Source organism: Bos indicus x Bos taurus, chromosome 8, assembly GCF_003369695.1.
Source record: "Bos indicus x Bos taurus breed Angus x Brahman F1 hybrid chromosome 8, Bos_hybrid_MaternalHap_v2.0, whole genome shotgun sequence".
Lineage (NCBI taxonomy): Eukaryota > Metazoa > Chordata > Mammalia > Artiodactyla > Bovidae > Bos > Bos indicus x Bos taurus.
Window position 1 is genome coordinate 10,104,868 of NC_040083.1, and position 16,145 is coordinate 10,121,012.

At 44.6% G+C, this 16,145-nt stretch overlaps 1 protein-coding gene and 1 non-coding gene across 5 annotated transcripts in view; one reads left to right on the forward strand and one right to left on the reverse strand.

The window, feature by feature from the left end:
* FBXO16 (F-box protein 16) overlaps positions 1-14,142 on the forward strand; it is a 50,788-nt gene extending 36,646 nt beyond the window's left edge. The window contains exons 7-9 of one of the 4 annotated variants that reach the window (XM_027549032.1): positions 938-1,040; positions 12,819-12,841; positions 13,552-13,644. In XM_027549032.1, the coding sequence (XP_027404833.1) occupies positions 938-1,040; positions 12,819-12,841; positions 13,552-13,561 (136 nt within the window). In that variant the 3' untranslated portion in view covers positions 13,562-13,644. Of the gene's footprint in view, positions 1-403; positions 517-937; positions 1,041-11,425; positions 11,729-12,818; positions 12,842-13,551 lie in introns of those variants that run through there. The other 3 variants (XR_003512182.1, XM_027549033.1, XM_027549031.1) reach the window with 3 other exon arrangements.
* LOC113897998 lies at positions 7,380-7,486 on the reverse strand. Its single transcript, XR_003512498.1, has one exon. It is a non-coding gene; the product is annotated as a U6 spliceosomal RNA (small nuclear RNA).
* Positions 14,143-16,145: the final 2,003 nt, after the last annotated feature.

A 16,145-nucleotide genomic window follows, 5' to 3' on the forward strand; every position in this document is an offset into this window, starting at 1 on the left:
AAGTATACACATAGAGAATATATTTACTTAACAAATTCTGGAAGTAATTTCTGAATTGCTAACTCATATCATTGTCAAAACAAATTTGCTAACTAGAATTCAATGTTTGTTTCTGGTTCATTTTGCCTTTAGCCTGAGGGTATATACTCATAATAATAATAATGTGGATCTATACTTTATCCTATTATATGCAAGCATTTTAAAAAACAAATATTAATGTTAATACAAACAATAAGATTACTGGAAACAGTTTAAGATGTCTTTGCCTGTGTTTTTGTCCTTAGGATATGTTCTACTAAGGCTATTCAGACAAATGACTGTGTTTAAAGTCCCATGAAGTTATTCCTTTGTGTGGGGTAACACCATCAGCTGTTTTTAGATTTTTGGAATTTTTTTCTTTTAGTTCATAATTTTGAGATGGTTCCAAAGTCAAATATACAAAACAAAGTGTATCTGGAGAAGTCTCCAATACTGTTTCGTGTTCCTAATTGGATCACAGGGGAATCCTACGGATAGGTAACTATTTTTTAAAATGTCCTTACATTTAAAAAATCATAAAGGAGGGGAGTGGGGCGGATGAAAAAAAGATAAACAAATACAGACACATGCACCCCTTTCTGAAAGAAATGGTGTCACACAATACATACCACTTTATCCCACTTCTTTCTTCCTGTAACAATATATCCAGGAGCTCACTCCACAGGTAAATAAAGAAATACTCTGGCCTCCTTTTTACAGCCCACAGTCCTCCATTGTGTGGATGTGTCAGAGTTTATTCAATCCCTTCTCTATTGATAGACACTTGGCTTGTTTCCAGCTGAGTGAAGATAATCTTTTAAACCACAGGAACAACAAAATCAAATAGACAAACAGCTGTGCCAACCACCAAAGCTTTAAAATGGTATTTATAATTTTCCCAATGCTCTCCAATTAACAGAAGAAGGAAAAGACATGAAATGACCCCAGCTTTCAACCGACAGTCACGTGATAAGAAAAATAAATCACAGGACAGATCTAAACTAAGAAAAGCACAGTCGCTGGTAAGTATTGCTTACAAAACATCCCCACCCCCGCAATGTTAATGAAAAACGCTGAATCTCTATAGTCCTATTCTTGAGATTGATTTCTTTTTTTAATGGGAATCATCAAGTAATGGTTTAAATTCTGGTCTCTGACACTGACTGGCTAGCTGTGTCACCTTGAAGATGCCCTTTATTTAATCTCTCTGAGCCTCAGTTTTTTTAAAAGCTTGGATGGATTGATGTGTGTGAATCTGCTTTGAAAACGATACAATTTAAAGGAAGTATTATTATCATTGTTTCTTTTTCTGTGAGTCCTTTGGGGTCAGAGAGGGGAGCCTATAGAAATTTCTCTGTAGAAATTACTTATCTGTAGAATGTAAGTTCCACTGACCTAAGAAAAAGGTATTGTGCTGTGCTCAGTCGCTCAGTTGTGTCCACCTCTCTGCGGTCCCATGGACTGTAGCCCACCAGGCTCCTCTGTCCACAGAATTTTCCAGGCTAGAATACTGGAAGGGATTGCCTTTTTCTATTCCAGGGGATCTTCCTGACCCAGGGATCAAGCCCACCTTCTCTTGCATCTCCTGCATTGGCAGGAGAATTCTTTACCACTCGCACCACCTGGCAAGCCCAAGAAAAAGATATTGAGTTGGCCAAAAACTTCATTCTGGTTTTTCCCTAACATCTTATGGAGAAACCCAAATGTTTTGGCCAGCCCAATACGTGTTCCGCAGCTGTTCTGTCAGCAGTGGAACATGATGAGAAAAGTGCATTCTAAATAGCTTCAGGGAAAAAAATGAATTAAGAACCTTTCTTCCCCTAATTAAAAAATAGCTAATTGACAACCTAATAAAAGTCAGTGGTTGTGACTAGGGAGCATTATTATTTCAGAGCAGAATTTCCCAAATTGTGGTTCTGTACCCCCAGTGGATCCCTTTCAGCACATATGAGAGTCTTTGGAGCCAAGTAGAAGGGAATAAGGGTGGAATAAAAAGTTTCCATTAGTAGTAAAGATTTAGAAAAAGGCTGCAGATACACACTAAAGGAAAATTAATATCAAATGGGTGTCAGTTGGGAGAAGGATAAGTGTGTACTCATGAATAAATCACTTTTATAGCTCTCCTTTAAAGCTTAATTACTTTCTGTTTCAATGCATTTTCAAGTGTTATGTTCCAAAAAGAGAGAGAGAGAGATGAGCTTTTTGGAATAGGTTAGTCTATATTCTGAGGAGACAATCTGGTTGGACGGGATGAGACTTATCACAGACATATGTACGGAGGCCCAAGGGAATGAGGAAGCTTAAAATAGAGCAGTAAAATTGTCAGTGAAAACCATTAATTGGGAAAAATAACTATGAAGTTTATCACCCGAGCCACTCAGGCATGCGGCCGCCTAGTTGCCGGCCCCTCCTCAGCCAGAAGTGAAGAGAAATCTGGAGGAGAACAGGGAATTTGCAGGAAGATAAAAGTTGGTGACGTATGCTTACAAACTATGAGCACAGTCGGACGTTTCTCTGGCTTAAAAAAACAAAACAAAAATCAAAGGCTAAACAGAAACCCTCCCTCTGGGTTTTTGACATTCACCATCTGTCACCCTCTAGCACGGCTTGCTTAAGTTAAAATAGTCATAAATTAAAGACTTCAAAAGTTGTGCTCATTCAAGCTGAAAGAGAAACCAGGGCAAAGTAAACAAGGATGGAACACCATTAAGCTATGAGTAGGTGAAGTGTGCGATTATATGGACCTACTTGTGTGTGTTATTTTCTCAGTCATGTCTGACTCTTTGCGACCCCATGGACTGTAGCCTGCCAGGCTTCTCTGTCCATGGAATTCTCCAGGCAAGAATACTGGAGTGGGTTGCCATTTCCTCCTCCAGGGGATCTTCCCCATCCAGGGATCGAACCTGGGTCTCCTGCATTGCAGGTGCGTTCTTTAAAATCTGAGCCACCAGGGAAGCATACTTGTGTGGTTTTTGTAAATGTGCTAATTAAAATCACTATTTCTGCTTAATTATGATAGGGAACATTACGACATAATTAAACCCTCTAAAAGTGTTTGACTCCACATTGGTGTCTGTGATGTGCATGCATGCTCAGTCTTGTCTGACTCTTTGCGACCCCATGAACTGTAACCTGCCAGGCTCCTCCTTTCCATAGAATTTTCCAGACAAGAATACTGCAGTGGGTTGCCATTTCCTACTCCAGGAGATCTTTTAGACCCAGGGATCCAACCTGAGTCTGCTGCATCTCCTGCCTTGGCAGGCAGAGTCTGTACCACTCTGCCACTGGGGGAGCCTTGTGGCTGTTCAGGCCACAGACTGTGGGTAGCTAAGGCCCCCTCCCTCCACTGCGCCAGTTTCCACCACCGCCCACCACATCCCTCCCTCGGAGGAAAGGGGCAACCTCCTACATGAGGCAAGGTGATTGTGAAAATGAAATACTAGCTATGGGGCCTGAGACGAGAGGAACTGGGTTTTGAGGAAATTCATTTAGGGGACATAAAGAAAGTAAGGAGTAAATAAAATCTGACAATAAAATGGATAATGAAGGACCTACTGTACAGCACAGGGAACTCTGCTTAATGTTATGCGGCAGCCTGGATGGGAGAGGGGTTTGGGGGAGAATGGACACATGAATACGTATGTCTGAGTCCCTTTGCTGTCCAGCTGAAGCCATCACAACATTGTGAATCGGCTGTACTCTAGTGTAAAATAGAAAGCTGAAAACGAAACAGAAACGACAAGTGCAGCTGTGGAGAGAGTGTGGTAGACACAGCCCAGGTGTGATTAAAGTGGAGAAAATCACAGATTCATTAGATAGAAAGTTCTTGCATCATTTAGACAGGTTTATCTAGGGAGATTCAGGAGGAACTAGAGAAACAGGGGAGCCGGAAAAACTTAGGGGAGCGCCTTACAGAGCCAGGATGAGAAGGACAGATCACCAGCGCCCAGGGAGGACCTGAGGCCTGAGCACTGGCGTGCACCCTGCCCCTCAAAGTGGGAAGAGGCATGTGACGCTAGAAGAGGTTAAAGCTTTGTGAGATGGGGCGGTTAGAAGACAAACAGCGCGGGTGTGAAGGACAAAGAACATTCCTTTGAATATCCCCAAACTTTTTGGCACCAGGGACCAGTTTCATGAAAGAGAATTTTTCCCATGAATTGGGGAAGGGGGCATGGTTTCAGGATGATTCAAGTGCATTACATTTATTGTTCACTTTATTTTTATTATTATTACATCAGCTGCACCTCAGATCATCAGGTATTAGATCCCGGAGGTTGGGGACCCCTCTCTCGGCTCTCTCTCCAGGGCACGGCTATCAGGTCACTGAGGCATCGTCACTGTTTGCCTGTCATTACTTAGAATGAGTTATTAGAGTCCTCCCTCTAAACAGAAACATTCTCAAGGAAACAGTTTCAAATCTGTGTGTATTGCTGTGAGTTGGTGATGTTTTCTACTATTATTAGGTTTGAGTTTCAAGGGTACCTGATTCCCCTTTTAATTCTAGCACTGCCTCATCATAGCTGCTTCACTGAACCACCTTTTGGTGTGAATCCTTGATAGAAGCTAGGCTTCCCATGTGGCTCAGTGGTAAAGAATCCACCTGCCAATACTGGAGACATGGGTTTGATCCCTGGGTTGGGAAGATTCCCCTGGGAGACGAAATGACAACCCACTCCAATATTCTTGCCTGGGAAAATCCTATGGACAGAGGAGCCTGGCGGGCTACAGTCCGTGGGGTCCCAAAGAGTTGGACACGACCAAGCGACTCTCTGTCTATTCGATCACTGATGCTTTATCATTTTGAAGGTGATTTATTAAAATTATATAAACATCAAGGTATGTTCATTACCATTAGTTTTTTGTTGTGGTGGTTGTTTGTTTGTTTTGCTTTTTGGCCACACCATGTGGCACATGGGATCTTAATTCCCTGACCAGGGATTGAACCTCTGACCCCTTGTATTGGACGCCCAGAATCTTAACCACTGGACCATTAAGAAAGTCCCATCATTAGTTATAATAAAATTCCAGACAGAACAAAGCCATGAAAAAATATAAGCACCACGGGACAGCCAGGTGCCACCTTAAACTTCAGAGATTTTCCCATCTTGAGTAAACACATGAAAAAAATACTTTAAAAAAATCTTAACAGCTGGCCCCATGATTCCTTTTTGGGAAGAAGAAGGAGGGAGCTGTCTCCTTAGGGGAAAGCCACTAAGGAGCAAATGCTACAAGCACCTGGACTCCAGGAGAGGGAAAACCTGCCAGGCTGGAGATTAGAGGGGAGTGGGGGCAGAGGGCGGAGAGGAAAGAAATAAGACCAGGAAAGAAAAGCCAGCCGGATGGAGGGAAGCTAAGCCCGGGCAGGGGAAAATGAAAGTGTTAGATGGTAACCCAGCCATTCCCAATCAAATTTGTTCCCTATTACTCAGATGTAAAAAGCCTGCTTTCCATCTCTTTAGAAAATTATACTCAATTTACACATGGAAGCAAGATCTCAGTAGACTAGAAACCAAGAAAGCCCTTCAGGACTATTTACAAAAACCAAGGTGGGGAGGGCGGGACTTCCCTGGCAGTCCAGTGGTTAAGACTTCACGCTTCCAAGGGGTGAAGGTTTAATCCTTGGTAAGGGAACTAAGATCCCACACACTGAGCTTGGCCAAGGAGGGGGGAAAAATGCTATCCTTAAAAATAAAACCAAGAGGGGTGGGCTTTGGGCTTCCCAGGGCTGGAATTGGGACCCAGCTGAGCTGACATCTTGTTTTTTGTCTGTTTTTTGTTTTTCTTTTTTTCCTACCAAGTTAAGTATAAAAACAAATACCTTTTTGTCTCATGCTCAACTTTTTTTCTTGAAGGTTAGAAGTCCTCACTTTCCAGGTTTTGATTTAGCCAAGGATTTCAAAAAGCTTTCTGTTCACAGTGTTCAGCTAAATACAAGTAACAAAAGCTTCTAATTGCCTGCTTACTCTAATTGCTTTAGATAAGACCTTATCTTGCCTGGTGCTCCTCCCCTTAACTCCAGCCTCTGTGGTTACCATCTTGACCTCCTTCCAGGATAACTTGATTCTTAATGTCCTGATTGTTTTTTAATAGTCTTTAAGCTTTCTCACTTTTTTTCCCCCTATCTGGATTAACAGAGGAGGAGAAAGGAGTATTCTCTAAAGCAATTCATGGTTCACATCTAAGAAAGAACAATGGTTTAAGCATTGGGAAACCCCAGGTTCTGGCCTTAGCTCTGCTGTTGACTGGCAGACACTCAAGCTATTTCTAAAATAAGTTAAAATTGCATCTTTTTTTTTAATAACAGGTTTATTTTAAATATTTATCTTATTTATTAAGTATTTATTTCACTGCACCGGGTCTTAGTTGCAGCACATAGGATCTTCAATCTTCCTTGTGGCGTGTGGGATCTAGTTCCCTGACCAGGGATTGAACCCACACCCACTGCATTGGGGCACAGAGTCTTAGCCACTGGACCACCAGGGAAGTCCCTAAAATACCTCTTTAATGTCTCTTCCAGGCTAAAGTCTGAATCTCTGGACCCTCATAGTTTCCCACCACATTTACTCTCTGCTTTCCCCTAATACCAAAAAAGAATCCAGTGTATTCATGAATCTTAATTCTTAATCATTAAAAACTGGTCTCTGTCTCCTTTTTTTTTTTCCTTCAAACTTTAGAAAACCTGATTAATTAAAACAGAAGAATTTATAAAACATAGTTTATACAGTGGTTTTCTTGCAAGCAGTCTTCAATAGACTTCTTTCAAATTCTGACATATCTGTCAGATAGGTGTTTGGTTTGGATGTGCAGAGCTAAAAATATCTAAAGGAGAGATTTTTAATTACGTAGTTCAATCCGTGAAATTCCTGAGAATTCCATTTGGAAGAAAGAATATGGGGGACTTCCCTGGTGGTCCGGTGGCTAAGACACTAGTCCCAATGTAGGGGGCCTGGGTTTGATCCCTGGTCAGGGAACTAGATTCCACATGCCACAGTGAAGACCTGAAGCAGCCAAATAAATAAATAAAATTTAGGAGCAAAACAACAATGTATTTTTTTTTTAATGGAATATGGGCTTTGCAGTCTGAGAGACCTGGCTTTTTTTTTTATTTTTTATTTTTTATGGTAGCAAGCAAACAGGATTTATTTCAGAGAGAAAGTACAAAACTCTCAGCATAGACACTGAGAAGGGGTGACATGCCCCAGACTGGGGCTTTTTTACTAAGCACTGCAACTTTAGATAAGTTACTTAACCTCTCTGAGCCACAATTTTTAAAAAATTTTCCCTGTTTTATTCATACTTTTTAAACTTTATTTTTTAATTGGAGGAAAACCGCTCTACAGTGTTGTGATGGTTTCTGTCGTAAAAACATGAAATGCTCCACCAGTTTGCATGTCATCCTTGAGCAGGGGCCATGCTAATCTTCTTTGTATTATTCCAGTTGAGGTATATGTGCTGCTGAAGTGAGCACTGAGCCTCAATTTCTTCATCTATAAAATAGGAATAATGATACGTCCCTTGCAGGACTGTTGTGAGGATCACACGCCAGGTATATATTAAGTACTCAATACATGTTCACGTTCTCCTCCATTAAACACCTTCTTATTTTTCACTTTGCTGACCAAAAGCACACGCTTGGGCCTGAAACAGCCTAGGTTCAATGCCTGATCCCATAGTTTCAGCAACTCAGTGATTTGGGACAAGTTGTTGACAATCTCAGAAGCACTGTTTTCTCATCTGGAAAATGGAGTTAGCAACAACAAGGCCCAGCTCCAGGAAGCGTTCATGAATTAGTCACATCCATCAGAATCACATCAGATCACCATGGAGACAGCAGGGATGCTGAGAGAGTGCTGATGCTGAGTGGCTGCTGAGTTGCTGACAAGGGGTCAGCCAGGTGGCCAGGATGAGGCTCCAACCTTCTCTTTCTCAATTTTACCTTTACTTTCCCCCACTTTTCTTTTTGTAAATATTTTTAATTGATTATTTTTTGGCTGTGGTGGGTCTCAATTGCAGCATGTGGGATCTTTCATTGTGGGGTGCGGGCTTCTCTAGATGTGACTCCTGGGCTCAGTAGTTGTGACTTGCAAACTTAATTGCCCTGTGGCTTGTGGGCTCTTAGTGCCCCCACCAGGGATCAAACCCTTGTCCCCTGCATTGGAAGGCAGGTTCTTAACCACTGGACCACCAGGGACAGGCCCTCCCCACTTCTCTTTGTCTTTCTCCTTTGTCTTCTCTCTCACAGTTTCTGCTGTGTGAAAAATGGTTGCATCCAGAGCGGATATATTTTCTTTCCCTGCACGGCCTCCATAAATCTTGTGTCTGTGCATGACTCCTTCTCAGTGCTGGGTTTTTGATTCCACGCCCCCAGGTAGAATACTGTGTGTTGAACTCTGTGCCATGGATTTGGTGCTGTGCGCCCTCCTCTGCCTCTGATACCTCCAAGATGAAAAGACCTAATTGCTAAGAATCCTGGGGGCAAAATTAATTCTCAGGGAGGACCACGACTTAGCATCTTTGCATTTCTCCTTTGCCTCTGAAAGAGCATAGTCTGCTTGTTCTGTCTTGTGGCCTCTTGTTTGATCATGCTATGCATAATAAATTAACGTGGCATTTCCAACAGGAGTAATTCTCCTTGCTTCTCTTTCCCTGAATATTTAGAGTGGGGCCAAATGGCTTCTTGTTTTTACTTAAGAGTTAAACAAAAGGGACTTCCCTGGTGGTGCCGTGGTTAAGACTGTGCCTTCCAATGCAGGGGCTGCAGGCTCAATCCCTGATGGGGGTACCAAGATCCCACATGCCTCACTGCTCAAAAACAAAAACAAAACACAGAAGCGATATTGTTACAAATTCAATAAACAACTTTAAAAATGGTCCACATCAAAAAAATCTTTGATATATATGTGTGCGTATGTAGTCTATATGTATGTGCAGTGTATAACCCTTTGTACTAAATAGTTTGGCTTTTTACAGCAAACTACATTAGAAGCCAATTTTCTCAGACATGGATGCTTTGAAATGTAAATTCATAGTCTCTACTAACAAACAACCATAGGAATTCTATGTCCTGTGCACATTTGGCGGCACATCCCAACTTTATGTCACCTACTTGGGAGGCTGAATGGTGCCATCACATAATCTTGGACTTAAATTTCAAAACCCTGGCTAGAATCTTCTGCTTAGCCTTTCCCCGACAACTGATGGTTTCACCCCAGAGCTAAAGACAAATGAAGAACAAAAACAGGCCTGTTGCTGTGTTAATTATTTCTTGCTCACCTCTATTTCTCTATTTAAAAAAATTTTTAAGGTATATATTTTTTAATGTGGACCAATCTTTTTTAATGGCCACATCATACAGCATGCAGGATCTTTAGTTGGAGCGTGCAAACTCTTGGTTGTGGCATGCGGGATCTAGTTCCCTGACCAGGGATGGAACCCCGGCCCCTTTGCATTGGGAGCTCGGAGTCTTAGCCACTGGACCACCAGGGGAGTCCTAGACCCATTGTTTCTTGACTGCTTTCCTTTCGTTCCTGCAGTCCTTTCCTCCCTTAAGATCATTAATTACTGAGACCTGTTTAAGGGCAAGCACTGTGGCCAGGCTTAGATCACAAAATGTCTGGGACCAAAATGGGACAAATGTCTTGGACCAAATGTCTTGGACAAAGACATCATGCCTGGTTCTCTTTCTTCAGGGACCCCTCCCCTATCTGCTTACAACACCCAACGTTGACATAAAAGAAATTTGCAGTTATTTCAACCAGATCATCAGATGCTCTGGACCAAACTCAAGATTGTCAGATTTATACCCTTTGTATACTTCCTCAGGCTTCCCAGGTGGCTCAAGTGGCAAAGAATCCACCTACCAATGCAGGAGATGCAGGCAGGAGATACAGATTTGATCCCTGGGTCGGGAAGATCCCCTGGAGGAGGAAATGACAGCCCACTCCAGTATTCTTGTCTGGAAAGTTCCGTGGGCAGAGGAGCCTGGCGGGCTACAATCCACGAGGTTGCAAAGAGTCAGACACAACTTAGCCACTGGACACACACACACACACATGCATAGAATTCCCCACATTTTGTCTTTCCTCCTTAGATTTTGTCTTTCCTCTTGTCATGATGGGCATTAAAGTCTTAAAATGAAGAGGGTCTATAAGCTTGTTTTCAGGGACAACCAGGAAGAGTGGTGGCTGACCAGCCCACTCAAGATGGCCGTTCCCTTGCTCTCTGTCCGTCCCCTGCCTGACCAGTGCCTGCTTCACTTACACTGACTCTGGCCTTCCTACATACTTGTCTTGGGCGCCAGCTAGTGATCGTTCTTATCAAAGGGGCGGTGAGGGGTGTGCCCTTCTGTTGGTTTCCCTGGTAATTGATGAGCCCATCTTACATCAACTCCCCTGTAACTGGCAATCTCCCCCTCCACCAGGAGCAAACACTGCTGCCACGTCCTGAAGGTGTATGCTGCACAGGGTGGGGGGTCGCTCCAGGACTTTGCTTCAGACACAGAAGCTCCCCATCTGTCAAACCACTGATGTCTCTGTTGCCTGATGCATGTGTGCATGCTAAGTCACTTCAGTCATCTCTGACTCTTTGCAACCTTATGGGCTGTAGCCCAGCAGGCTCCTCTGTTCATGGGATTCTCCGGTCAAAAACACTGGAGTGGGTTTGCCATTCCCTTCTCCAGGGGATCTTCCTGGCGCAGGGATCGAACCCCCATCTCCTGTGTCTCCTGCATTGCTAGTGGATTCTTCACCGCTGAGCCGCCGGGGAAGCCCTCTGTTGCCCAATCCAGGCTTTCTTCAGTCTGGAAGCTGGGCAAATTCAGGCTTTGTAGGCCTGTGAGGTGCAGTCCAACAGGTGGGCATAAGGAGACCAGCTTCCAGAGCCCCTCAGGAAGGAGTGAGAAACTTGACAGCTTGGGGAGGTGGTGACAATTACCAAGAGGAGAGGTGGTGGGGCGGGGGAGTCCCTGGGACCTGCCAGGGTGGAAAAGGAGAGCTTGATAGGAGCCTGCCTGGGCTTGTGGATCTCCCCCTGCGGGGACTTAGGAGAAAGCGTTCCTCAAATACAGTGATAAATACACTCTGCACTGTAATAGGATTCCATTTGAAACTGTTACAGCCGAGGTGTTACGAGCCCATTCTTGTGTCACAGAAAGCTAGGCTGTTCCTCCATTTGGAAGGTATTATTTTATTTTCCTTGTTCCCAAAATAGCACAAAGGAAGGCTTCTGTTTGTTCTCTTACCTTGTGCTAATCTTAGAGCAACATGAAAATGCTGGCTGTACGCAGATCTTGAAACAACACCGAAAACTTCCAACACGGGAAGACAATTAATTCCCACTCCTTCCCCCTTTCCTCTTGGATTCCAACGACTGGCTGTGTTTAACCCTAGTTTTGCCTACTCTTTCCCAGAAAAGTCACAGCTAACATGCATGGATCTACTAGCAGGAGCAGAGATTCAGTAGGATGTGGGGTTCCAGCTTGATTCTCCAGGGGCTGACATCTCATCAGAGAACTAGTCCTGAAGAGCATATGTTCAGTGCTGAGTTTGGGGGTCTGCATGATAATGGCTTCAGGAATGTAGCCGAGACAAAAATCCCTGAGGGTTGAAACACTCAAGCTTCTTGGAGAAGGTGGCCCTCCAAGGATAGATGTAGAGAAGGAGTAAAGAGAGCAGGTGAGTAAGTCAGAAAGAGAAAAACAAATATTGTATACTAATGCATGTATGATATGCGTTATGGCAGGCTACAGTCCATGGGGTCTTTATGACCAAAGTCATGACCAAAGTGACTTAGCATGCACCCACCACACATATATACAGAATCTAGGAAAACAGTACTGATGAACCTATTTACAGAGAAGAAATGGAGATGCAGATGCAGGGAATGGACTTGTGGACACGGCGGGGGGAGGAGATGCTAGGACAAATTGAGAAAGTAGCATTGATATATATACACTCACTCACTCTCAAAGTCACTCAGTCGTGTCTGACTCTTTGAGACCCCATGGACTGCAGCCTACCAGGCTCCTCTGTCCATGGGATTTCCCAGGCAAAAATACTGGAGTGGGTTGCCATTCCCTTCTCCAGGAGATATTTCCAACCCAGGGATCAAATCTGAGTCTACTGCATTGCAGGCAGATTCTTTACCATTTGAACCACCAAGGAACCCCATGTATGCTCATAACTTGTGGGAGGCTGCTATATAGCACAGGGAGCCCAACCTGGAGCTCTGTGATGACCTAGAAGGGTGGGATGAGGGGGGAGGGAGGCTCCAGAGGGTAGGGATATATATATATAATTATGACTGATTAACATGGATGTATGGCAGAGACCACCACAACATTGTAAGGCAATTATCCTCCAATTTAAAAAATAGAGAGAGATGGCAGGTGGAGGGTGCAGGCGAGACGAGCCTGTGTGGGGCATCTCTGTGGAGGAAGAGGGACCCAGTTCACGGGAAACAGCAGTCATGGCTGCAGCAATTTCTGATTCAGTGAAAGCCTAAAGTAGCATTTTCCCCAGATTAATGGAAACCCTGTGTGTTGCAAACACACCCATCAGAGCATTAGAGGGAGGTAACGGATGACCTGACTCCTGGGACCTGCCAGCTGAATATGGAGTCGGGAAGGGGACCGTGTTTGGAGAGGCTCAGCCTCTGTCCATCTGCTTGCTCTCCTGTGTTGCTCTGCCCAGTTGGGGCTGAGATAAGGGTGCATGTGCCCCCTCCTGTTCCCTGTAAACTCAGCTTGTATTATGTCTTTCTTTTGCTCTCTCCCTTCCTCTGCCTTTTCTGCTCACGGCCAGATGTTGAGAAGTCCTTCCTCACTGTGAGTTTTGGATGGCATGTCCACGTGTGACAGCAGTCTTTAGTGCGCATGCCCAGATTAGCAGGGAGGGTAAACGATGGGAACTCTATCAATACCCACCTGGTCTGAGGATCACGAGTCTCCAGGCCCAGCTCTAACACCTTTTAGCTCCTTGAACGCTGGCATTTCAACTACCTGCTCTTCGATTTCATTTATTTGTAAAATGGAGACGTTAATACCTCCCTATCTACCTCACACAATTTCCTTGAGGCTCAAATGAAATGTGGTTGTGAAAGTGCTTTGGATACAAAGAAATGTATTTATTAGGAGTAACTCAATGCTTGAGGGGTTGCATGAGGGGGAAGGTGGTGAGACTGGGACGTCTCAATAAATCCCATCCCGTCCTACGATTTTATAAAATTGTTTTATACGACTTTGTCATTGGTTAAGTAACTAGGTGTGTCCGACTCTTGCAACCCTGTGGACTGTAGCCCACCAGGCTCTTCTGTCCGTGGAATTCTCCGGGCAAGAACACTGGAGTGGGTTGCCATTCCTTTCTCCTGGGGATCTTCCCGACCCAGGAATTAAACCCACATCTCCTGCTTGGCAGGTGGATGCTTTACCACTGAGCCTCTAGGGAAGCCCTTTATATTCCTTAAATAAGTTGAATTAGATAGCTTTTTCTGCTGTTCTAACAACTCTCACTCCAGCGGTATCTTTTTTCTCCCTAGAGCTCCTTAAATGCAGAACCCAGGGCCTCCCTACACGTCCCAGCTCACCTTGCTTGGCTTCCTCACCAGCCACTGGGCCTCCCAGCCACTGAAGCAGCAACAAAAACACTCACACGGCATCTCCAGAGGCTCTCTGGACTTCAGTCATCACCCCAGGCCTTCCCGCAGCAGCTGATGTGAAAAAATGTGAAAAGATTTTTCCAAAAACGACAAGATGCTCTACACAGAGACTTGGATGTCACGTGGATCCTTGCTTAGAAACGGCTTAGGAACCTTATTGTGAAAGTGAGTCCTGCAGTATTTCAGGAACAGGTATTCACCGCACAGACATTGACATATTTATAAACTTAGGAATGTGATGATAGATACTGTGGAGTGGATAAAGGGACATGTGACAGGATCCTTGGTGAAGTTGGCTGTGTGAGACAAGGTCCGAGAAGGTTATAACCATCACATCCCCAAGGCTCCACAAGCAGTTTAGTGATGGGACGATTGACCGTAGTGTCAGTTTTGGTGGGGCTGCTGTAACAAAGCCTTAGTCCGTTTAGGCTGCTGTAACAAAAGTACCATTGATAAGTGGGCTTCCCTGATGTTTCAGAGGTAAAGAAACAGCATGCAATGCAGGAGACTTGGGTTTGATCCCTGGGTTGGGAAGATGCCCTGGAGAAGGAAATGGCAACCCACTCCAGTATTCTTGCCTGGGAAATCCTATGGACAGAGGAGCCTGGTGGGCTACAGCCCACAGGGTCACAAAGAGTTGGACACGACTGAGTGACTAGACCACCACCACCATTGATGAGTGGCTTAAAAACAACAGACATTTATTTTCTGGAGGCTGGGAAGTCCAAGATTAAGATATGGGCAGGGTTGGTTTCTTCTGAGGCCTCTCTCCTTGGCTTGCAGATGGCTGCCTTCTCCCTGTGTCCCCACAGACTGTCTTCCTTCTCTGCATGCCAATGTCCTAATCTTCTCACTGTGTATATGCTAAGTTGCTCAGTTGTGGCCGACTCTTTGCCACCCCATGGACTGTAGTCCGCTAGGCTCCTCTGTCCATGGGATTCTCCAGGCAAGAATACTTGAGTGGGTTGCCATGCCCTCCTCCAAGGTGATCTTCCAGACCCAAGGATCGAACCCACATCTCTGATGTCTCCTGCATTGGCGGGCGGGTTCTTTACCACTAGTGCCACCTGGGCCTCTTATTATATGGACACAAGTCAGGTTGGATTAGTATGACTTTGTTTAACTTTAATTACCTTTTTGAAGACACTCTCCTAAGACAGTCACATTCTGAGATCTTGGGGGTTAGAACTTCAATATAGGAATGGGGGGCAGGGGTTACAACTCAACCCTTAACTCACACTGTGGGCAAGGTAAAGAGAATCAAGACGAGATGGAGAAGCCACTGGGAACTATTAACAGCAGAAGCCTCCATCATCCTTGGGCCTGGAGAAACAAAAGAGAAAGGGTGTGCTATTCCTAGAACCCATCCAGAGCTGTGGTCATAGGAGAGGGGCCGCCCAGTGTGGGTTCTGTATGACAGAGGAAGGCACCCATGGTGGAGACCAGGCTCTGGCAGGGAGGGAGGGAGAAGACCCACCCCTCTCTCTCCCCACCCTTCACACTCCTCCCTTCACACTCTGATAGTGCTTCCCTTGGTCAAGAGCTGAGAAACAGGAACTGAGAACAGCGAAGCCTGGGGGCTACAGCTTGTAGACGGCAGGCTTTGAGGCAGGGAACAGGCTGACAAATGTGGCCAGGGGTGGGAGGGGAGCAGTGGAATTTGAGTGGGACGATGAAGAATCACCAGCTCAGTGGAGAAAACAAAGCCATTTCCAAAGGAGGAATTAATTATGCATACTCAGGTAACATAAATGGGCTTTAAAGTGTCATCGGAAGACAGAAAATGCTACTTAGCTGCAAAAAATATTAGTCATACATTCAAAACTGAACCAAATATTCATGTAACCATTTCCAGTCCCAGAAGTTACTATTCTAAGATACTTGTTTGCAGAAGTAAAGCAGAATGATAGAAAAATAGGTTTGTCAATCTTGTCATGTTGAACACTTATGTTCTTAAAATAGGATGGGAAGTATTACTGGAACTATTTCGGAATAGAAAGCAGCTCTCTGCCTCAGGAGAGTGCCTGTGTGACTGCACCCATCAATGGTTACAGCATGGTTATATGAACTGGGTACGTCCTCTGTGTTATCGCGCTGGGGGTGCCATAACAAAATACCATAGGCTGGTGGCTTCAACAACAGAAATTTGTTTTCTCACCACTCTGGAGGCTGGAAGCCTGAGACCCAGTGTTGACAGGGTGGATGTCTGCTGAGAGCTCCCTTTGGGTTGCCTTTTCAGTGTGTGCTCACACGGTCTTTCCTGGGTGACTTTGCAGGGGGAAAAGGCGAGGGGATGGAGGGAGGGGGAGAGAGAGCGATCTCTTGGTGTCTCTTCTTTTTTTCCCTAAGTTCAAATCATCCTGATTTTATGGTCACAGAAATACTACAAATATCCACAATTGGTGAACACCATTATAACAAATACAGATAGAAGGATGGATAGAGAGCTACACAGATAGAGTGAGTGTAACAGG